The sequence below is a fragment of the Nomascus leucogenys genome, chromosome 11, assembly GCF_006542625.1.
Source record: "Nomascus leucogenys isolate Asia chromosome 11, Asia_NLE_v1, whole genome shotgun sequence".
Classification (NCBI taxonomy): domain Eukaryota; kingdom Metazoa; phylum Chordata; class Mammalia; order Primates; family Hylobatidae; genus Nomascus; species Nomascus leucogenys.
The window spans coordinates 112,289,141-112,313,081 of NC_044391.1; the positions used below are offsets into that span (position 1 = coordinate 112,289,141).

The following is a 23,941-nucleotide window of genomic DNA, read 5'->3' on the forward strand; positions in this document are numbered from 1 at the left end:
ATAAGGAATTAGGAAGATCTGCATTTGAAATCCAGCTCTGCGACTACCTCTTAGCTGTGTGATCTCACAAGTCACTTAATTTATCTGAGCCTTGGCCTCTTTACCTGTCAGATGGGGACCCTCTGGTGAATCAAATGAGTCATTAATGATCTAATAACATAACATGTTACCTTTATAACTTAATAATTCATTTAAAAAATAACTTGTGTATGTAAGGATGCAAATGTGATTAGTAGGAGATAAGAATGAAAGAAAACCTTCAGCCAAAGGCAGAAATATTTTGGTTAAAAAGAAATTAAAGTACTGAAGAACAAGAGCAAGATAAAAATGATGACAACGCCTTCATTTATAGCTCACATGTCACAGCTCAGTATTTATAGGTTCGTTAGTGACAGCCTTCCCAGTATAGCAATGTTAATTACGAAGTAGCTGTCATTGTGTTTCACTGACACAGCACTGTGCACCTGACGGAGGCTGAAACTACTCATTATTTCCATAGCTGATCATTTAAAGGTCCAAAAATTACACCAATAAATCAGTTTGTGTCTGATTATAATCTCTCTAAATCGTACTTTGAAATTCCCTGGTGACTTTTTAACAAATCTTAGTGCATTTTATTTCCCAAATGTGATTTGTAATAATCAGAGCTTGACTAAAACCTCAGGAAGGGGTGATGGATGTGAAGCTGAACACAATACTAAATCTGTATTTAAATTTTCCAGAGCCTATACTTCCATTGCTATTTAAATGCCATGATCAAAGCAATCGATAGACTAAATATGGAGGGAAAGGACGGAGGGAGAAACTGAAGAAGGGAGGGAGAGGGAGGGAGAGAAAGAGATTGAAGAGAGGCTTGGGAAAATGTTCAGTGGAAAATCTGTAGAAATGATGTAAGAGAAAGCAAAGGCAGGGATTGGAGTAAGGGGTGTATAACTGAGACTATAAAAACTCAGAGAGAAAACTCACCATCAGGGCTGAGTTTTGGAGAAACTGCACAGACAGTACTCTAAAGTTAGAATCTCCTGATCTTTCACAAGGTAAGTTATATGTAAAAATTGATAAAGATTTAATGCTTTTTTCTTTTAACTATTATTTTTACTTTCACAGACTCTTTAAATGTTTTGATTATATCTTGATTTTGTTAAAATTAGAATGGTAATATTTCCCTCTCTAAAATGAGTAGAAAATCAAAGATATTTTTGTAATGCAAACTTAAGTTAGAACTAATTGCTTATTCAGATATTTCATATTATTACATTGCTTTTTTCTTTTCTTCCATTTCAAAACAAACAGAAAGTGAATGCAAAATAATAATTCTATACATATATATGTTATTAGTGTTATTTTGCTTTCCTCAAAATTGTGTAATATTAGAAAAATGTTTAATACAGAAGAGTGGTCTAAACAACCTAGGTAAAACAGAAAGGTTTTTTTCCTCATTATTTCCATCAAGATTGGAGCTTAAGAAACATCCCTAAACTAATGAAATTCTATGTCTTATGTTCTTAAAACCTAATGCATCTTCTGTTTTTCTCCTTATATGTCAAATATGCAAATATGATATTAATAACATAGTTGGAGTAGACTTAGAGTATGCCTGTTCTTCAGTATTTGTGGTGCTCTTGCTATTCAATGATTGAACTGAGAGTTAATCTGAAACATACATTTGAGTTCTGCTGGAGAAGAAATTTACAATTTTATTTCAGGTTTAGTGTGCACTCATTGAATTCAGTTCTAACAATTCAAATGTTGTTTCTTTGAATAACAGACTCTATAGGTTTAAGAATGTGATTATTATTTGTTTATGAGTTTTCCTTCTAAAAATTTAACATTTTTGAGAATGAATTATGGTGATTTTAATGCCTATATAAGTTATGGAATTGATAGTGTTATACCAAAAAACATCACGGACATTCTGTATCTTCTCTTACTTTGGTACTACTTTTCAGCACTCTTACAGAACTTTTTTAGGGAGCACTTTCTGTAGATAACAGTTCAGGTCTCCTTCATGTAAGTGAATTCTACTATGGCTTCATTCAAAAATCATTTAGCATGTTTAAGGTTGACATTTGCTTTCTCCCCCTTATTTCCCAGGATTTTTAACTGATTCTTATATAATGAACAATGAGCAGTAGAGAAGCAGATACCTTCAGTTCATTGGGCACGGGAACCTCAGGGCTATAATTTTAACTTCTTTTACAAATACTCTTAATGATTTGAACATTTGATTAATAAAATTAGATTAATTGAACTTGTCTCAAAAAATAAAGAACTCGAAGTAAGAAATCCTAATTTATCATTCTAGCTCTGCTGTAATCCACCTATACAACTTCAGGCAAGCCTTAAGCACAAATTAAGGCTTGATAATATTGTATTTTGTTCTTGTGAAAAGGACAAAAAAAATAGAAGTGCTAGGGATACTGAGTATAAAAATATTTGAGGAAGCCCCCATGTCAGTCAGTTTTCCCTATTTTAGAAAATAAAACATCAGTATCACAGAATCTTAGGACTAATCTTTAGAGCTAATTTAACCGTTATGCCAATATTTCATTTACTATGACTGTTACCTACCAGACAACTTTTGCTTAGATTCAATAGTTCAGTCAGAGAAATACAAGCTTTGGAGGCACAAAACTAGACTTCCAATTCTAGTTCTGACTTCAACGGCTTTATGGACAAATCATTCAGCTTCAATGAAGCTTTATTCTCCTCCCCTCAGGAGTTTGTGGCGATACAGTAAGTAAGCTACAACAAGGTGCTAACTCTGGGTATCTCTCTTAAATGAACCAACTCTCCAAATGGCTTAAGATCTCTCAGATTAAAGGCATTTTTTTTTTAGCTAGCTCTTTCTCTTCTTTCTTCAAATAAGTGTCATGGTACATCCCTGGAGCAGTGACGCCTTCTTCCTTATCGCCACGCCATCAGCTCAGACCTTAATACAAACCATCTCCTCCCTTCAGTAACAATGCCTCTGCCACCACCTTCTGCTCTCTCTTCCTCTTCAACCATTTCTATATTATTATCTTCTTTCCTCTCCCTTGAGCAGGTTCATTCCCTCTGAGCCTCACTTTCTCCATCTATTAATTGTGGGTATTAAATTTAACAATTTTTAATGATTGCTTCCTCTGTTTCTAAAATTCTATATTCCTATGGTACCTAAGGCTATAAATATGTGAAAGTTCCACTTTTAAAATATTATATAAAATAGTATTAAAAATTCACTTTAGGTGGCACAATTAGAGCTAGAAGAATAATGATGCCTTCAGTACAGCTGAGCTTTCTTTTGTTTCTTTCCCAGGATTACATTTTCTATAGTTGGAAGCAATTTTTATAGAAATATTATGCCTCAAAATAATGATAATGCGCCAAATGTTAGAGTGATTTCTATTTATAACTCTCTATAGTGAAATTGTCTTCCCCCATTCAATATTATTTTTCTTACTATATTTTATTTTCTATCACTCTGCCATAAATCTAGATTTTGAGGACTAATTTTGTTCCTTAAAATGAAGGATAAAAGTATTTTTTCATAAAAATTAAAAAGTAGCAAAAACATTTTGAAAAGTTGCCATATTTCAAAGGCAATATCAGAGTAATGATAACTGTTATTTATTGAGTAACTAATTTATGCCTGCTGATTCACCCAGATTACTTCTGATCTTCATACTAAGCCTACAAATTAGGTCTTTGCCCTATTTTTCTGAAGAAGAAGTTAAAACCAAAAGGCCAAATGACATGCGTTATCAGGATTCAGATCCAGGTCTATGTAACTTAAGAGTCAACCTATTTCTACTAATTCACTTTGTCGTATTACAAAGTGTACATACAATACTAGGAGTTAAGAGACCAGATTTCTAAAGTAACTCAGCTTGTCTCAGTTCACAGATTTTTAAAAAATAGAATTACAATGTTTTCTATATAGGTCTAACATGACTGGTAAGGATGACAGGAGATTAATTTCAAGATAATAAAACTCTATGCAAATGTTATTTTTTTTTAAGTTTATGTACGATAATTCTATTTGAAGAAAGTGGAAGTATTCCAGAAGGGGCTGCTTTTGCAGAAGGAAATCCTTAGACAGGGCAAGTGGTTGAGGAGTTTCCACCTGAACCAGGCTGTGAGCAACAGGAAGACAAAGTATCTTTACTTTTATATCACCAGTATCTGACAGGCAGTGTATGCCTAATGAATGCATCCTGTTTTTGAGTATTATAAAATTTATATTTTTGCCCCTTTGTTTAATGTTAGAGATACTTTTTCATTTATTATGTTGGCTAGCTTAATGTAATTATGATGTAAGATTTTGATCAAATATTTTATATAAGTACAAAGTGGGGTAAACGGTGAAGGGGGTCGTGATATTCCACATTAACTTCAGATTTAAATATGCTATATTTAACTTAATTCATCCAATTTTACCCTCTGAAAGCCTTTTAATGCTGCATAAAAAGTTATCTATGTATAGAACGGCCAGCTAATGTGTGCAACTCTATTAGCTTTTCCCTATGTACAGTTTTAAAGCTATTTTCTCATTAGTGAGCGTTACAATTAAACAACAGATTTCCTTAACAGAATTGCCTACAATTATACACTAATGTTATTTCCTATTTTTAAGTAACATAGTTTTCTATCAAGAAATATTTAGTTATTTGGGGATTTAGGTACAGATTAATGTATGAAAAGGAGACATCCTAAAGTTTAGAGGAATGATTATTGGAGGTTAGTGATACATGTAACTTTCATTAGAATGAGAATCTGTGATGTGAAATAATAATGGATGTATCAGGATTCCAGCATGAACTTCATCACATTTTACTGTAGGTGTAGAAACATAGGCTAATCTCTTATCTTCCCTCTACCTTGGTTTTCATATCAAGAAAGCTGGGATATTAATATCTGCCCTGCATTCCTGTTTACCTTCCACATAAGGCCGCTTCATGCATTCATTCAACACACACATTTGACCCTATGCCAGGCATTCTGTTAGGTGCTTAGATGCAATGGTGAACATGACATGGTCTCTGCCCTAAATGAGTTTATAACAACTAAACACTTTACCATCCAGAGCTGGGTGTTTAAAATAATCATGGAATCTTTCTTTAAAGTGGCATTGTAGGTTTCTGGCTTCTTAATTTTTGCAAGAAAGAGATTAGTAGTATTAATCACAAATCCAAATAGAAGAAAAAAACAGACAGGGATACTTAAAAATAAAATTTTAAGATTTTGGAAGGCAAAGTATCTAAAAAAAGAGTGAAAATGGTGCCAAATAGAATAAAATCAGTTAACACATGTTGTAGTAATTTATCATTCTTCCTAATTTGTTGCCTTCAGGGAAAGTCATTTTAAAATGTAGGTATCTGCCACATTAATAACACTGCATCCATAAAAATATTACTTTATAAAAAAATTTGTTTGGGAGATGGAAAAGGGTTTTACACTTACACAAATAGGTTATACTCAAAAGAGCATGAAACTGGGAGTCTGAAAATGAAAGTTGTTGTTCTGGCTCTTCTTCTAACTGGCTTTGTGACTTTGGAAAATTTGCTACTGCCAATTGAAGAGCACTGAGAAATGGGAAGAACACATTCCTGATACTTTAATTTTTTTTTTTTTTGAGATGAAGTTTCGCTCTTGTTGGCCAAGCTGGAGTGCAATGGCGCAGTCTCGGCTCACTGCAACCTCCGCCTCCTGGGTTCAAGCGATTCTCCTGCCTCAGCCTCCCCAGTGGCTGGGATTACAGGCACGTGCCGCCACGCCTGGCTAATTTTTTGTATGTGTAGTAGAAACGGGGTTTCACCGTGTTAGCCAGGCTGGTCTAAAACTCCTGGCCGCAGGTGATCTGCCCACCTCGGCATCCCAAAGTGCTGGCATTACAGGCGTGAGCCACCGCGCCCAGCCGATATTTTAATTTTTTTTAACGGGAAATGTTAAATTTCTCAATGTCAACTTGCTCCTTTTTTTCAGGAATCCAAAACATAAAGTAAATTCCCATTACACAACCTTTATTTAAAATAGCAAATTTCAGAAGGAAATGTTTAAGTAAATGGCTATGCACCATGAGTATTTCTCAAATGTATTTTGTATAAGGATAATATAGATAATGTATATGATAGTGACAGAAGCTACAAGCCACTAGCAATTTTCAATTGCTCTTGGGTGAAAATCCTCAATGATTTTAAATCTCGAATTTGAGTTTATGATGATCCCAAACTTCTTACCCATTTTTAAGCTTCTAAGTGCCACAGCCACACTCAGTTGTCTTGTTTGTGGGGCAAAATTCACCAGAGACTGGAATCGTAGTTTCAATAAAAAAAGAGACTGCAATGGCAGGAGGCCCCAATCTTTGCTTTCCAGCAGGTAAGTGGCTCAATCATCTGGGTGCTTCCCTAATCAAAGAAAGCTAGAGAAACCTTCTTTAAAACTTTGTTCAAGTATTGTCACTTATTGAAATATCAAGATTACCTATATAATGACAAACTATAATTTATCCTTTTGGTTTTTTCAATATAAGTTTCGCAGATTGTCTCTATGAATGGCTCCAAGTCCCCTAAGTGACTGTTGAGTGTAAATTTTGTGTTCGTAGAAAAAATTTGGTTTCAAATATCTGCCTTCAGCTTCATAACAATCACTTCAAAACAATTATTTTTAATTATGTTTTAAAACATAATATTTTCAAATTATCTTATAGTTTACAAACTGTTTCTACGTACTATTTTAGTTTCCATTGCAAAGTTTTTAGTTATAATAAAATATAAATTAAAATGGTGTAGTTTTCTCATAGATAAACTTATATCCTCATATATTTTTAACAAAAAATATTAAATATAAACTTAAAAGGCTTATTTTATTTGAACTCTAAGCCAATTCCATAACTTGTGCTGTTTGTAAATTAATTAACTTAATATTAACTAAAATTAAATAACTTACATTTTGTGAAGAAAATCAGTTTCATTAGACAGTTTTGACAATTTTAGAGTCTTGTTCAAGATCATTAGCCCATTAAGGAGCACAGCTAAAACTCTTATCCCTGTCCTTCAAGTCTGAGCCTGAGTTTTTCCCCAGCATAATGTTGAATATCTGTATATTGTCTGAAAGAGTTTTATTTTTTGAATATTTATTCTTTCATTGACAGAGAATTTTTGGAGTCACATCATGTGAAAAAAATATATATATATATATAACCTCCACTAATATCACACACATTTGTGATATTGGTGGAGGTTGTAGAGATCTGAAAATTCTTATTATCAAAAATTCCTATTTTGTCTTCACCAATTTCATATCTACTGAAATTAAGATGATTACTGAGAAAATATTCAAGTGATTATTTTATCTTGAAAGACTGTTAATTCAAAATGCAGGAGAGTAGTACTCAATTATTTTTTAATTATTAATATTATTTATGTTACTTGCAACATTTCTATCTGATGACCAAGTTAAATATCATAGCAGTCTTTCTCTCAGCTTAAAAGAGAGGATATAACTGCATTCTACGGTATCTGGAACATCAGTTCTAACAATTTTTGTTTTGAAAGGGTAGGGAAATGAACATACTGACTTATGCATGATAGGAAAAAAAGAGAAGTAAGAAAAAAATCCTAAGTAAGGCTGGGCACAGTGGCTCACGCCTGCAGTCTCAGCACTTTGGGAGGCTGAGGCGGGTGGATCACCTGAAGTCAGGAGTTCGAGAACAGCCTGGCCAACATGGCGAAACCCTGTCTCTAGTAAAAATACAAAACTTAGCCGGACACGGTGGCAGGGCCTGTAATCCTAGGTACTTGGGACGCTGAGGCAGGAGAATCTCGCTGGAACCTGGGAAGCAGAGGTTGCAGTGAGCCAAGATCACACCACTGCCCTCCAGCCTGGGCAACAAGAGCGAAACTCCATCTCAAAAAAAAAAAATAATAATAATAATAATCCTAAGTAAACTTTTTAAAATAAATATATTACCATATGTCATCAATTTTGCCTCACATTTAACATCTCTGAAATTGGAATTAATCTTACATTTGATAAGCATATCAATTTAATTGGTAGCGTTGTTTTTTCTTAACATATTCTTAAAAATGGAATGTCTTACCATAAATGACATCCAAAAATCAAAGATTTGGAGATTCTTTCTTTTCAGCTAGACATACTTAATTTTAAAAATACTGAAAGTGAAAGAGGAAAATATTTATGTCACAGCCTAGAGGCAATTTTTTGCATAAACTTTGGCTGATTTGAGGAACTCATCCAGTCAGTTTTCCTAGCCAAATCGGCACTATTATCATTACCTACATGTTAAGTGTCTGCACTTTTACCAGAAAATAGCCAGTTCACCAGTGAGCTCTGAAAGCCAGAAGCAACATTAGAGGTCAGTTAGACCATCTCCATTTTACCTGGTCTAGGGAGGAAAGTGTTTGCCCAGCATCACATCATTAAATAGCAACAGAGGCAATGAAGAGCCTGTCTCACCACTCTTGCATCAGGTCTTTTTTCCATTACAGCGAGCTATGCAGACTTTATGTTAAGCACTGTCCCTTTTAGACCTTTTTCTAAAATAAAAAATTATTGTCACTCTGTCATTTATTATTCCTGAGTGTTTATAACTTAATGGAGTGGGTAAAGGGTAACCCGAAGAACGTACTATGTTTTACAGACTCACTTATGAGCCAAGCTGACTCACGACTTGCCTGGAAGGACACCATTATTTCAATGGGAGAAGATTTTAGGCGGTGTTGTCGGCAGGCACCCATGGTCATTTCATGGTGTCAGAACTAAGGCCCCTTTATAAAATATCCTGCTAAATCTCTTAAATGTACGTGCTCTGTCACGGTGAGAAGAGAAAGTAAAGAAAATGTAGTCGTTGAATTAGTTTGTAAATCCTTTAATTAAGTCCTTTATTTTAAATTTTTGTTCAAATGAGACTGGAGTCTATTTTGAGTATTTCCAATCAAGGTATTAGGGTAAATAATTAAAAATTCCTAGACAATATCAAGGTTTACTCACAAACCTAGTACCTTTGTGAGTTTCTAATTGTTGGATCAACTATCCATAAGTCAGATGTTAATCATAAATTTGCAGGTTGAAGAGAAATGTCCTTTACACGAGTTGTTTTTTTTTTCTTCAACACCAGATTTCACATGCAGATAGTTTAAAAGTCTTATTGATTAATAGGTGCATGAGATCAGATACTGTCTTCCATTGCTTCTCTTTTTCAGCCTAACCATCTCTAACATTTACACCTCTCACAGAAGTTTGCTCTTTCTTTTGTAGATCAATGATTTTCAATCTCTTTTTTTCTACCCCAGCCCACTTGAGAGATTTTTTTCACAATAACAATGGCTCATTGCAACACCGATTCCTACTAATAAAAACATCTTTCTTCATCTTAACAGGCTTCTTATTAAACTCTGGTTTAAATATAATTAAACCAGTTTTTCTTTATTGCTGAAATTTCAGAGCCTTTAATGTGAATTGGAACTCTAACACCTCTTTAAAAATGTACAATATATCCCAAACATAAATGACAAAATTTTATACCTCCTGACAAAACTCTATATCTCACCGCCTTATTCCATATACCGCCATTCTAGCCAGTTTGAAAGATCCTTTCAGGGTATAATCAATTCTTACATGTGGAAAGTCCTTAAAATAAAGCATAAGATGTTATACAATATAAGACGTTTGTTTATTCAGCAGAATTATTTAAAACCTCAAAACACATAATAGTCCAATTGTCTAAAAAATGAAAGAAGTACACAGATAATCTTCTTATAAGGTGGATTCCATGGTCGCTGTTTCTTCTGAAACTCCACACTATCCAGAGAAATATTACTCTAAAATTACTTTTAAATAATGATGTGCTATAAAAAAATGCAAACACCTTTACTTTAGTAGTCAATGAACATCCTTTCATTGAACTTTCTGTGATCTAGAGTATACATGGTGCCTAAGAGATTTTAAATCATGGGCTATATTTATCCACTATCAACAAAATAGGAAAATGGGGCTGAACTTAGACTTTTCCTTCCCTCCCTATAATTTCCTCCGTTTCTAATTTTGTAGCAATCAAGTTTCAACTAGTTAATCAAATGTCTTTTGTATGGCAGGTGCCAGAGTGTTTGTTTTCATTAGTGTACCAAATGCCATATTTAGGAACTTGGCCTTTTGGTTAACTGGCTACAAGCATGGCTTTAAACCATTAAGTGTGTGTATTTAAACTCAGCATTTATTTTTACATCTCCTTATCCAAATAATCAGGATGTGGTTATCTGCAAGATGATACATCATGATTTTTTCTTATATACACCCAAGCACAAAAATATATACCTCAGACATAATCATCAATATTATAAACACTCATCATCCTGTGCCATTTAGAAGATTACAGAGATGAGGCGAAACCTGGTTAGTGAAATGTACATAAAAATAGTTAAAGGAAATCCACATGGAAAGGCATATAAAATTGGGCAATTTTCACATTTGAAACCTATTTTTATGATAAAAATCAAGAAAGGAAAACATAAACAATTGTAGTTTGTCTTTGCTTAAATGGGACAACAATTTCTTTTAAAAAGATATATCAGGCCAGGCATGGTGGCTCACACTTATAATCCCAGCACTTTGGAAGGCTGAGGCAGGTGGATAATCTGAGGTCAGGAGTTCAAGAATAGCCTGGTCAACATGGTGAAACTCTGTCTCTACTAGAAATACAAAAAATTAGCTAAGCGTGGTGGTGGATGCCCGTAATCCCAGCTACTCAGGAGGCTGAGCCAGGAGAATCTCTTGAACCTGGGAGGCAGGGGTAGCAGTGAGCTGAGAATGCGCCATTGCACTCCAGCCTGAGCAACAGAGTGAAACTCCGTCACAAAAAATAAAAAAGATATATCAGAAATATGAAATCATTTTAAAAATACAGTTATGTTCTTAGTATATCCTCCTTTATGTAAAGTCAAAGAGACATCAGCAAAATCAGGAGAAAAAGAACACAATTAAGTGGCTGGCTTCTTAAAGTAATCACTAATGCAGGTTTTGGTTGGTATTTTCATCAGATAACTATTGCATTCTTATTGGTTATTTTCCCAGTTTAGAGACATAGTCCTGATTTACTGGGTTTTTTTTATGCTTACGGAAAATCTCAGTTCAAATATCAAGTAAGCGAAAAGAGAACACAGAGAGAATTTATTGCTCCCTTCTAGAAAAGAACGGAATACAGAGAAGCTGCTAGTAACTAGCGTTATGAGACAAGATTCTGAAATAGATTAATTGGTGTCAAAATGAACAACTATTTTAAGCATTACATGTCAAAATTATATTTGATAAATAAAGGTTATAGACGGTGCTAAAATATTGTATCTCCATTTTAAGTCTTAACTGACATAATTAATACAGATACTATTCTGTTTACATAAAATATTTGTTCACATACCAGCATGTAACATTTATTATCAAAATCTATACTGTTGCATAGTGACTAGTTGTTTTTTGTTTTTTAGGAATGTGGGCCAAAGTTTTATTTTTTTTCCATTTCTTGCATTTGAAATACTCTTTGATGGCATCCTAGGCCTAAAATTCTTTGCCATAGACCTTAACTGCTACACAACTGCAATCAGCCACTTGTCAGGGTCTTCCCTCTCTGTCAGTTTTATGGCAGCTACCTGTATTAGTCCATTCTCACACTGCTATAAAGAAATACCTGAGAATGGGTAATTTATAAAGAAAAGAGGTTTAATTGGCTCACAGTTATGCAGGCAGTACAGGAAGCATGGCTGGGGAGGCCTCATGAAACTTACAATTGTGATGGAAGGGGAAGCAGGCACATCTTCATATGGCCAGAGCAGGAGGAAAAAGAGAGGAGAGGTGCTATACACTTTTAAACAACCAGATCTCGCGATAACTCACTATCAGGAGAGAACAGCACCACGGGGAAAATCTGCCCCCATTATCCAGTCGAGGCGACTCACGGCAGTAGGTTAGCAGTGGCACGCACCCGAGCCTCCGCCTCTGTGCAAACACAGTGGGGGCAAGGAAAGAATCACAGTAACAATTATTCAAGAAAATGTCAAAAAAATTCCTGGGTCACACCAAAACAAATGTAGTTATTAAGGAAATATTTAGTGATGCCTCATATTCCTTCACATACAGATTATAAATAGTAAATGAGAAGGGTATGCATGAATCGATTCAATCCTCTCAAAGCTCTTTTGAGATGGGAATTACTTCTAATTTCACAAACAAATAAAATGAAGCTTGAGTAGGGTAAATGATACATATTCAAGGTTACACTGATACTAAAGCACAAACATGACTCAAATCCAATCTTACAGATTCCATTCTAGCACCCATTTTCTCTTTACCCCCAGCTGGTTTTCCAAATGATTTTTTTTTTTAAGAAAACAGAGTTTCTTGAGACTTCTCATTCATAAAGGATGAAGTTGGAAGGCTTTCCCACTGCCATGTACTAAGTGGCAAAGCTTGGATTCATGCCTACTTTGTTCTAGCTCATATTCCACAACCTTCCCTCAGTAGAGCAATGCCCCATTTTACCTACAGTTTTGTAACTTCCAGTAGTCAAACTAGCAGCAGGTCAGCCTGATGTAGGACACAGATGAGCTTCAGTTGGCTGGATAGTGGCTTTTTAATCCAAAAAGTCAGACACATATAAATAACACATCTTTGTGCTCACTACCAGAATTAACACACGTAAGATTTCTACATATTTGCTTTAAAATACATATAGATTAAAAATTGATTCCCTTATGTTTTCTCTATAATTTTACTCACTTTCTTATCTCTGCAGAGGTAATCATAATCATGAATCAAGTTCCATTGGTTTATATTTTATATATATATTCCAAAATATACGATATTGCTTTGGACATTTACAATTTCAGTAAATGGTATAATGTCATGTATTGTTCTATACTTTCTGTTTCTCCACAAAACTGTTTTTTGAAATCCATGCATACAGACAAACATACATTTAAGTTATTTGTTTTAACAATAAATATGTATTTAAGTCATTTACTTTAAATCAGTAGTTTCAATCTCAATTAATAAATCTATTTTCTCTTGAATGAGGCACCGGGTTGATTCCAGTTTTTGACTACTATATACAATGAGGCTATGAAGTGTCAGATACATGTTCCACATAAACATTGACAGTTTCTCAGGAATATACACATACCTAGAAGTGAAATAAATGTGTCCTAGGTAAGAGATCAGCATTTTCAACTTTTTTGTAAAGTGCCCAATTTTCTCCAAATGATTGGATTCATTTTCAGCTCCACCAGAATTTTTTGTGATTTTGTTTCCTAAAACCATTGTAACATTGCAAGGTGGACTAACTTTTTGCCAATCTAATGTGTGTAAAATGGCGTTACACTTCTATTTTTATTTGAATTAAAGAAATTGTATGTATTGTGGAAGCTTTTGTCCATTCAGTTCTCCTCTTTTCTATGAAATGTGCGTTCATAAATTTGGCCCATTTTTATTTAATTTGTGTCTATCTTTAAAGTTATATTTAAAGAGTTCATTTACATTTTCCAAATGCTAATCTTTCTTTTACGTATATATTGAAAATATCTTCCATTAAGTAATTTGTCTTTTGATTTTTTATTGTATCTTATATGTAATTTTTCAATTTTGATATAATAACATCTGATAGTTTTTTAAAATCAATTTTGAATCTTGCTTATGAAATCCTGACATGACACAAGGACATAAAGAAATTCTCCTAATAGATGGTGGGTGTTTTGAAATTTTTAATTTAAATATTTTTAGATACTACAGTCTCTCTGGTTCACCACAAAGCAATCAGGACTTATTCTCTAATGACTTGCCACTGTTACAAATTTCTCCTCAGGTACATATATAATGTTGTAATCTCTAGATTTGACAGTAAAAAAATAGTTTCATTACCTGCGTTTCTCAGATTGTGGGTTAGTTTGAATTAAATTACTATTATAGCTGTACAACCCTAATCCAGGGCCTCCACGGAAAAGAAACCTTGACAGAATTCGTTCTGGGAGAGGGACAGCTTCTATTAAGTATTATTTACGTTTCGTAGAGATGCACTCCAATATACTGAAGCTGAATAATTTGGCTTACCCTTTGCCTCTAACAGTCCGTTTAGGAACTTTTGTTTTTTATCTTTACATTCCAAATGAATCAATGCTAACTGTGACATATGTAACCCTCAGATGCTGGACTGGAGACTGGCAAGTGCACATTTCATCCTGGCTGTGACACTGACACTGTGGAGCTCAGGAAAAGTCCTCTCAGTAGATGTCACAACAGCAGAGGTAATGGAAACTAGCTTACAGAAATAAATATGTATGTTTGACATGCTTTATAAATGACGTTTGTATATAAAAGAATATATATTAAAATATATTTCATATACATAAATATAATTTATGTATTTATATATTACATATATATTCCTTTGTAAACATGTCATTTCTACTAGAGTAAGAAGGAGGTGCAGCTACCAATAAGAAAATGTACACAAAATAAAATAGAGAAATAACACAAAATCAAGAAAATCAGTATTTTTTTATTGTCTTCTTTTTATTGCCAACATGACATTCAAGGTTGTGAACTTGAAATGAAAAGAGCAGTAATCATGATCTTCTTCTCACAGAGGAGTCGGAGCAAGCCAGTTATCTAAACGTGAAAAGAAACTTAAGAACAAAGACTTGTATTCCTTGAACAAAAAAAGCTTTAAGAGAAAATCCATTATTATAGCCATATTTAATTAAATCAGTTATGTCGGAATGAAGGGCTTTTATGTAAAATTTGAAGTTGTTTGCATGCCAAAATTTGAGTAGTTATGTTCAAACTTTTAATTACAGTACAAATGTTTTCTTGGTTCTATGACTGAAGCACAAAGAAAAAGAAATGTGAGGGCATCACAAGGAGAAAAATTAGTTTATTTGATCTTACTAGAAACGTACTCTTTGTGTTCCTTAAATAGCTTAAAGTGAGAGTCTGACATGCATTATATTAAAGAACAAGTTTTATAAAAGTTTTATTTTTTTTAAGATTAAGGATATTTCTTAAAAAAAGATTGTTTAGTTTGTGTTAGTTAGAAGAATAAAAGCATATTTTTGGAGGATGCTTTGAAAGATAAAAAATTATTTGCCCTTTGAAGGCTTGTCTCCTTCTTTAGGGTTTCTTTCTGGTCATTTCTGCATCCTTCTCGTCTCTGGTTTCTATGATATCAGGATTATATAGGGAAGTGATGGAAGCTAAGATCTCAGGAGTAGTTTGAAACCATATTGTGGGATTTGTGCTATAAGTAGTAAAGAACTGTGAAAGATTTGTAATTTTCTTTTTATGTGACAAAAGTGGTATTGGGGATAACTAACTTTATAACAGTATTATGGGTGAAATAGAGAAGAGAGAGATAGGAGAAATCAAAGCAAATTGTAAGTTGTTTAAGGGAGTACACTAAGCAGTAAAGAGGACTTCATTTAAAGTCACCACTTGGATGACCTGAGGTCAAGAGTTGCAGAAGAGCCTGGCCAACATGGTGAAACCCTCTGTCTACTAAAAATCCAAAAATTAGCTGGGCATGGTCGTCAGCGCCTGTAGTCCCTGCTACTTGGGAGGCCGAGGCAGGAGAATCACTTGAACCTGGGAGGCAGAGGTTACAGTGAGCCAAGATTGTGCCAGCCTGTTAAAAGAGCGAGACTCCATCTCAAAAAAAAAAAAAAAAAAAGGCAACAAAAAAACACCACTGATGGGAATCAAAAATAGCAGCCAGAAGAGAGATTGTCCTGCAAGAACTGACCAGACATAAGACACATATGACTGGATAAGGAAACAGGAGGCTCAATAGCTTTCAGTTTGTATGCCAGGCTACAGGTATTTTAAAAGAGACTTGCTTGAGTCAATGACTAAAGGGCTTGAAAATGCTACTCTTTTGTTCTACTGAAGAAAATAAAGAGAACAGAAAAATGCATTAGTCCATTTTCATACTGCTATAAAGAATTACTTGGTAAGGTGTGGTGGCTCATGGCTGTAATCCCAGCACTTTGGGAGGCCAAGGTAGGTGGATAACTTGAGCTCAGGAGTTCAAGACAAGCCTGTCCAACATGGTGAAACTCCATCTCTACCAAAAATGCAAAAACTAGCTGGGCATGGTGGTGACCACCCGTAATCCGAACTACTTAGGGGGCTGAGGCAGGAGAATCGCTTGAACCTGGGAGGCAGAGGTTGCAGTGAGCTGAGATCAAGTCACTGCACTCTAATCTGGGCAACAGAGTGAGACTTTGTCTCAAAACAACAACAACAAAAAACTGCCCAAGACCGGGTAATTTATAAAGGAAAGAGATTTAATTGACTTACAGTTCTGCATGGCTGGGGAGGCCTCAGGAAACTTACAATCATGGCAGAAGGTGAAGGTGAAGAAAGGCATATTCTTCACAAGGTAGCAGGAAGGAGACTGAATTACCAAACATTTATAAAACCACCAGATCTTGTGAGAACTCACTATCATGAGAACAGCATGGGAGAAATCATCCCCATGATTCAATTACCTCCACCTGGTCTCTCTTTTGACATGTGGGGATTATGGGGATTACAATTCAAGATGAGATTTTCAGGAGGGTCACAGCCAAACCATACCGTTTTGCCACTTGCCCCTCCCAAATCTCAGATCCTCACATTTCAAAACACAATCACACCTTCCCAACAGTCCTCCAGAGTCTTAACTTATTCCATCATTAGCCCAAAAGTCAAGTCCAAAGTTTCATCTGAGACAAGGCAAGTCCCTTCCACCTGTGAGCCTGTAAAATCAATAGCAAGTTTGTTACTTCCTAGATACAATGGGGGTACAGGCATTGGGCAAATAAACCCACTCCAAATGGGAGAAATTGCCCAAAACAAACATGCCACAGACCCCATGCAAATCAGAAATCCTATAGGGCAGTTATTAAACCTTTGGAGATCATTCCAAAACCATTTCCTTTGACTCCATTTTTCACATCCAGATCATGCTGATGCAAGAGGTAAGTTCCCATGGTCTTGGGTAGCTCTGCCCCTGAGACTTTGCAGGGTACAACCTCGCTCTCAGCAGCTTTCATGGGCTGGCATTGAGTGTCTGTGGCTTTTCTAGATGCACACTGCAAGCTGTCAGTGGATCTATCCAATTTGGGGCCTGCAGTACTGTGGCCCACTTCTCACAGCTCTACTAGGCAGTACCACAGTGGGGATTCTGTGTCGGGGCTCTGACCCCACATTTCTCTTCTGCACTGCCCTAGCAGAGGTCCTCCATGAGGGCTCCACCCCTTTAGCAAATTTCTGCCTGGACATCCAGGTATTTCCATACATCCTCTGAAATCAAGGCAGAGGTTCCCCAAACTTAATTATTTACTTTGGTGTACCAGCAGGCCCCAAAACATGTGTAAACCACCAAGGCTTGGGGCTTAAACCCTCTGAAAGAACGACCTGCCTGTATGTTGGCCCCCTTAGCCACAGATGGGATGCAAGGCACCAAGTCCCAAGACTGAATAAAGCAGCAAGGCCCAGGGCCTGGCCTATTAAACCATTTTTGCCTCATAGGCCTCTGGGCCTGTGATGGGAGGGGCTGCCATGAAGACATCTGACATGCCATGGAGACATTTCCCCCATTGTCTTGGTGATTAGCATTTGGCTCCTAGTTACTCATGCAAATTTCTGCTGCTGGATTAAATTTCTCCCCAGAAAATGGATTTTTCATTTCTATTGTATCATCAGACTACAAATTTTCCAAACTTTTTGCTCTGCTTCCCTTTTAAACATAACTTCTAATTTCAAACCATGTTTTTGTGATTACATAAAACTGAATGCTTTTAAGAACACCAGCTCATATTTTGAATGCTTTGCTGCTTAGAAATTTCATCTGCCAGATACCTTAAACCATCTCTCTCAAGTTCAAAGTTCCACAGATCTCTAGGGCCAGGGCAAAATGCCGCCAGTCTCTTTGATAAAGCATAGCAAGAGTCACCTTTGCTCCAGTTCCCAGCAAGTTCCTCATCTCCAACTGAGACCACCTCAGCCTGGACTTCATTGTCCATAAAACTATCAGCATTTTGGTAAAAACTATTCAACAAGTCTCTAGGAAGTTTCAAACTTTCCCATGTCTTCCTGTCTTATTCTGAGCCCTCCAAACTGTTCCAACCTCTGCCTATTTCCCATTTCCAAAGTTGCTTCCACATTTTTGGGTATCTTTATAGCAGCACCCCACTCTCTGTGGTAACAATTTACTGTATTAGTCCATTTTCATACTGCTATAAAGAACTGCCCGAGAGTGTGTTATTTATAAAGGAAAGAGGTTTAATTGACTTACATTTCTGCATGGCTGAGGAGTCCTCAGGAAACTTACAATCATTGGTGGAAGGCGAAGGGGAAGCAAGGCACCTTCTTCACAAGGCAGCAGGAAGAATGAATGCAGGAGGAACTACCAAACACATAAAACCAGCAGCTCTCATGAGAACTCACTCAGTATCACAAGAACCACATGAGAGAAACTGCCCCCATAATTCAATTATCTCCACCTGATGTCTTCTTTGACATTTGGGGAGTATGAGGATTACAATTCAAGATGATATTTTGGATGGGAACACAGCCAAACCATATCAAAAGACAATAGAAGGAATAATCTTAGAAGAAAAACAGAAAGTGAAGAAAAATCAAAACCAAGACCAGCAGTCTGCCACATGGAAGAATGACTAAAAGTGGGAAGGGAAGAGATTCCCCAGAGCTAAAAATTTTTCCCTCGTGGGAATATTCTCACGATCTTAGAAAAAAAGCAGTATTTGCGGGACTACGGAATGACTCAAGATTGTTAATAGGAGCATTTAAGAAATGCTGCCATTGGGCCTCAGAGAGGAAAAGACAGACTTCACAAACTGGACAGCTATACATTTATGATTTGGATGAAGTACAAAGTGGCAATATGTGTAAGAAACAAACAAGAAATTTTACATAGGACACAAAGTTATTGGGATATCTCAGACACATTGCAGACACTAATATTTGTTAATAAGTCACAGGGATAGAGATGGTGAGATGCTTAGACACAGAGACTAAATTTTTACTTTTGTATCCTTCATGTCCAGTGCAGAACCTAGCACATACTGGATTAGTAATGGCTTGACTTAGTAAATAATGAATGAATGGTAAAAAGAAAACAGCATGAGATTTGGTTTGGAATTCATTTAATAAATATTCATCAGAAATTTGTTGAATACTAACTATGAGCAAAATATGAGACCAAGCATTAAATAAAGCAAATGAAAGACTAATTAGACAAAGTCATTGACTAATAACAAATACAAATATATTGTAACCAACCTGGCACAAGGCAAAAAATAATAAGTGCAATGATGAAAGAGGTATATAGATAAAGCGCTATGGGAATGATAAGGAAGGATGAAGTTGTTGCTGAAACAGAATCTGAAAAAATGATCCGTAAATATGCTAAACTTTAAAGGGATTCCAGGAGTTTTTCTTTTCTTTTCTTGTTTTATTTTTTCCCTTCATTATATCCCTCTTCTACATGTTTCATACCCCAAAGATCTAGCACTCTCTATGGAAAATAACTTCATAAGAAATTCTAAGGCCAGGCACTGTGGCTCACACCTGTAATTGCAGCACTTTGGGAGGCCAAGGTGGGTGGATCACCTGAGGTCAGGAGTTCGAGACCAGCCTGGCCAACATGGTGAAACCCCATCTCTACTAAAAATACAAAAAATTGGCCGGGCATGGTGGCAGGTGCCTGTAATGCCAGCTACTTGGGAAGCTGAAGCAGGAGAGTCACTTGAACCTGGGAAGTGGACATTGCAGTGAGCCGAGATCACGCCATTGCACCCCAACCTTGGCAACAAGCACAAAACTTTGTCTCAAAAAAAATTATAAAATGTTACATGATGAGTATGTCAGCTAACAGTAGCAAAAGCCACATGCCTATGTACATACTTGGAGTCTCTTTGTCTAAATTAGTGGAATCGCCTTTCTCTGCCTTATAGGCCTTTGATTGTGGAGTCATGGATGTGCAGTCAACACCCACAGTCAGGGAAGAGAAATCAGCCACTGACCTGACAGCAAAACTCTTGCTTCTTGATGAATTGGTGTCCCTAGAAAATGATGTGATTGAGACAAAGAAGAAAAGGAGTTTCTCTGGTTTTGGGTCTCCCCTTGACAGACTCTCAGCTGGCTCTGTAGATCACAAAGGTAAACAGAGGTAAGTGAACTCAGAAAAAGAACTTTTTTATTTTCTAATTATTTCCTTCTGGATTCTAGAACAGAGAGAATTCCACATGAAAAATACAGTGAAAACCTTGTATATAAACAGTTTTGACAGCACGTTAGCTAATCTGTAGGTTTAATAATACAGTTTTCTAAATAACTGTTTAGGGAGCAAAATGACTGCCACAGTGTGCCTTAGCATTTTTGTCATGTTTCCTAAGAAAGATTCTGTCTTATGCAGATATAAAGCAGTTATTATAAGACATTACTGCATTTGGGAGGTGACGCAAAATGTATGCTCAGTGGTATAAATGTTCTGGTGAATTGAGTTTTCCATTTACTAGAGGTAACTGGAATACCGTTTGGTTTTTAACCTGTGATACAAACCTTTCCAAATTGTGTGAATGAATCTGAGTGAAAAGTTCTCAGAACTTGGAGTCAGAACACTTGTGTTTCTGTCAAATTTCTGTTTCTTTCTATGTGACTTGTAAAGTATCTTATCCTCTCTGATCTTCAGCTTATTTATGCATAAAGTGAGAATAATTACTTGCTTCTATAAAATTCAAATGAGATAATCAAATGTAAGTGCTTCATAGAATGCTAATTACGGATTTAGAGTAGTGAAATATCCCTTTATGTCAGTAATTTAAAGTAATCATTCCAAACTTAGTTCATTTTCTGCACCTTCAATATCTGTTCTTCGTACTGTACATTTCATATTAGAAGTGGCACAAAAGACCACCCAAGTAGCATAGACAGGCATCTGGGAAATTGACCGAGATTTCTTTTGTTCATCCTGAACATTTCTCACTAAATTCTCTAAATACTGTTTGCTTTATATATTAAATATCTCCAGAATATCATCTTTCATTAAGGCTTTCCTAATTCTGGCCTAAATTATTAAATTTTTTTAACATTTATTCTTTCTCCACTCTTTGCTCATCTCTACCTCCACCACCATTACCACCCCTTTATCACCAATGTATCCTGTACTCTGCTACCAGGATAATCATCTAAAACAAAAATCTATGTGAAATGTTATCCATTGCCTACAGTACAAAAGTCAAACTCCTTAGGCCTACAAGGAATTTCATAATCTGGAACCTCATTTCTTCTTGTACTCATTTTCACATCCTTTGCTTCCATCTTTCTTAATTCTTAGAGATCTTAGACTTTTCATTCTTGTTCCCAGTTCCCTGGCTTTTTTTTTTTTTTTTTTTTTTTTTTTTTGAGACGGAGTCACGCTCTGTCGCCCAGGCTGGAGTGCAGTGGTGCGATCTCGGCTCACTGCAAGCTCCGCCTCCCGGGTTCACGCCGTTCTCCTGCCTCAGCCTCTCCGAGTAGCTGGGACTACAGGCGCCTATGCTAAATGATTGTCAGGATACTTGTCGCAATTTGCTATACCTCTGTTCTGAAAGATTCTCAAAGCTACACTAGAAAATAAAATCATCATTTGAAGACCATAACTTATACTACATATATGTGAAAAACAATCCTATCCTATATTTTGAAATTTAGACCCAACTTTAACTAGAGAAATAGAAATTAGTTCCACTATGTTCTAGGTACTATGTTAGGTTCTGGTGAAAAGAGGAGAAAAATATAGTTTACGTACCTCAAAAAAAAATCACATACTAATTGAAAACATAGTATTATTTATAACAAATTGTAATACAAGAAATGATGAAGAGAAAAGGGAATACTAGTGCACCGTTAGTGGGAATGTAAATTAGTATAACAACTATAGAGAACAGTTTAGAGATTCCTCAGAAAACTAAAAATTGAGCTACCGTATGTTCCAGCATCACCACTGCTGGGTAAGTATATCAAAAATAAATATATGTTTAAAAACTAATTTAAAAAGAAGAACATCGGCATCCAAAGATTAGTTGAGCTTTTGGAGAAGAAAATATGGTGCCTTCTAATAAATCAATAAATAAACACTGTACATAAATATATATAAATGTATTATAGCATAAATACTAAATATAGTATACTAAATATATACTGCATAAATACTATATAATTTACATTGAACCTTCACCATATGATATGGTTTGGCTGTGTCCCCCTAAATCTCATCTTGAATTGTAGTTCCCATCATCTCCATGTGTCATAGGAGGGACCCAGTGGAAGGTAATTGATCATGGGTGTCGTTACTCCCATGCTGATGTTCTTGTGATAGTGAGTTCTCACGAGATCTGATGGCTTTATAAGAGGCTTTCTCCCTTTTGCTCTGCACTTCTCTTTGCTGCCACCATGTGGAGAAGGACATATTTATTTCCCCTTCTGCCATGATTGTAAGTTTCCTAAGGTCTCCCCAGGCCTGTGGTACCGTGAGTCAATTAAACCTCTTTCCTTTATAAATTACCCAGTCTCGGGTATGTCCTTCATACAAACGTAAGAACAGGTACCACAGAGAGTGGGGTGCTGCTATAAAGACACCTGAAAATATGGAAGCAACTTTGGAACTGGGTAACAGGCAGAGAGGTTGGAACAGTTTGGAGGGCTCAGAAGAAGATAGAATAACATGGGAAAGTTTGGAACTTCCTAGAGACTTATTGAATGGCTTTAGCCAAAATGCTGATAGTGATATGGTCAATGAAGTCCAGGCTGAGGTGGTCTCAGATGCAGATGAGGAACTTGTTGGGAAATGAATTAAAAGTCACTGTTGCAATGCAGAGAGATTGATAGCATTTTGCCCCTGCCCTAGAGGTCTGAGGAACTTTGAACTTGAGAGAGATGATTTAGGGCATCTGGTGGAAGAAATTTCTAAATGGCAAAGTGTTCAAGAGGAAGCAAAGCATAAAAGTTTGAAAAATTTGCAGCCAGATGATGCAGTAGAAAAGAAAACCCCATTTTCTGGGGAGAAATTTAATCCAGCAGCAGAAATTTACATGAATAACTAGAAGCCAAATGAGAATCACCAAGCCAACGGGGAAAATATCTCCAGGGCATGTCAGAAGTCTTCACAGCACCCCTCCCAACACAGACCCATAGGCCTAGGAGGGAAAAATGGTTTCTTGGGCCAGGACCAGGAACCTGCACTTGGTAATCTGCTTCCCAGCCACTCCAGCCTTGGCTAAAAAGGGCCAAGGTATAACTGGGGCCATGGTTTCAGAGGGTGCAAGCCCCAAGCCTTGGTGGCTTCCACATGGTGTTTTTCCTGTGGGTGCACAGAAGGCAAGAATTGAGGTTCGGGAACCTCCACCTGGATTTTAGAGGATGTATGGAAATACTGGATGCCCAGGCAGATGTTTGCTGCAGGGGCAGAGCCCTCATGGAGAACCACTACTAGGGCAGTGCAGAAGGGAAACGTTGGGTTGGAGCTCCCACACAGAGTCCCCACTGCCTAGTAGTGCTGTGAAAAGAGGGCCACCATCCTGCAGACCCCAGAATGGTAGATCCACCGACAGCTTTCTCTGTGCACCTGGAAAAGCCACAGACATTCAACGCCAGCTTGTGAAAGCAGCCAAGAGGGGAGGACATGAATGTGAGACATGAAATCAAAGGAGATTATTTTGGAGTTTTAAGAATTTACTCCCCACTGGATTTCGGACTTGCATGGGGCCTGTAGCCCCTTCATTTTGACCAATGTCTCCCATTTGGAACAGGTGTATTTACCCAATGCCTGTCCTCCACATTGTATCTAGGAAGTCACTAATTTCCTTTTGATTTTACAGGCTCATAGGCAGAAGAGAACTGCCTTGTCTCAAATGAA

General features: G+C 36.3%; 1 protein-coding gene across 1 annotated transcript in view; it reads left to right on the forward strand.

The window, feature by feature from the left end:
- The first annotated feature begins 970 nt into the window (after positions 1–970).
- Positions 971–23,941, forward strand: part of OSTN (osteocrin) — a 60,770-nt gene continuing 37,799 nt past the window's right edge. The window contains exons 1-3 of the mRNA XM_003256660.2: positions 971–1,037; positions 14,187–14,288; positions 20,001–20,215. Of these exons, the coding sequence (XP_003256708.1) occupies positions 14,187–14,288; positions 20,001–20,215 (317 nt within the window). The 5' untranslated portion in view covers positions 971–1,037. The remainder of the gene's footprint in view (positions 1,038–14,186; positions 14,289–20,000; positions 20,216–23,941) is intronic.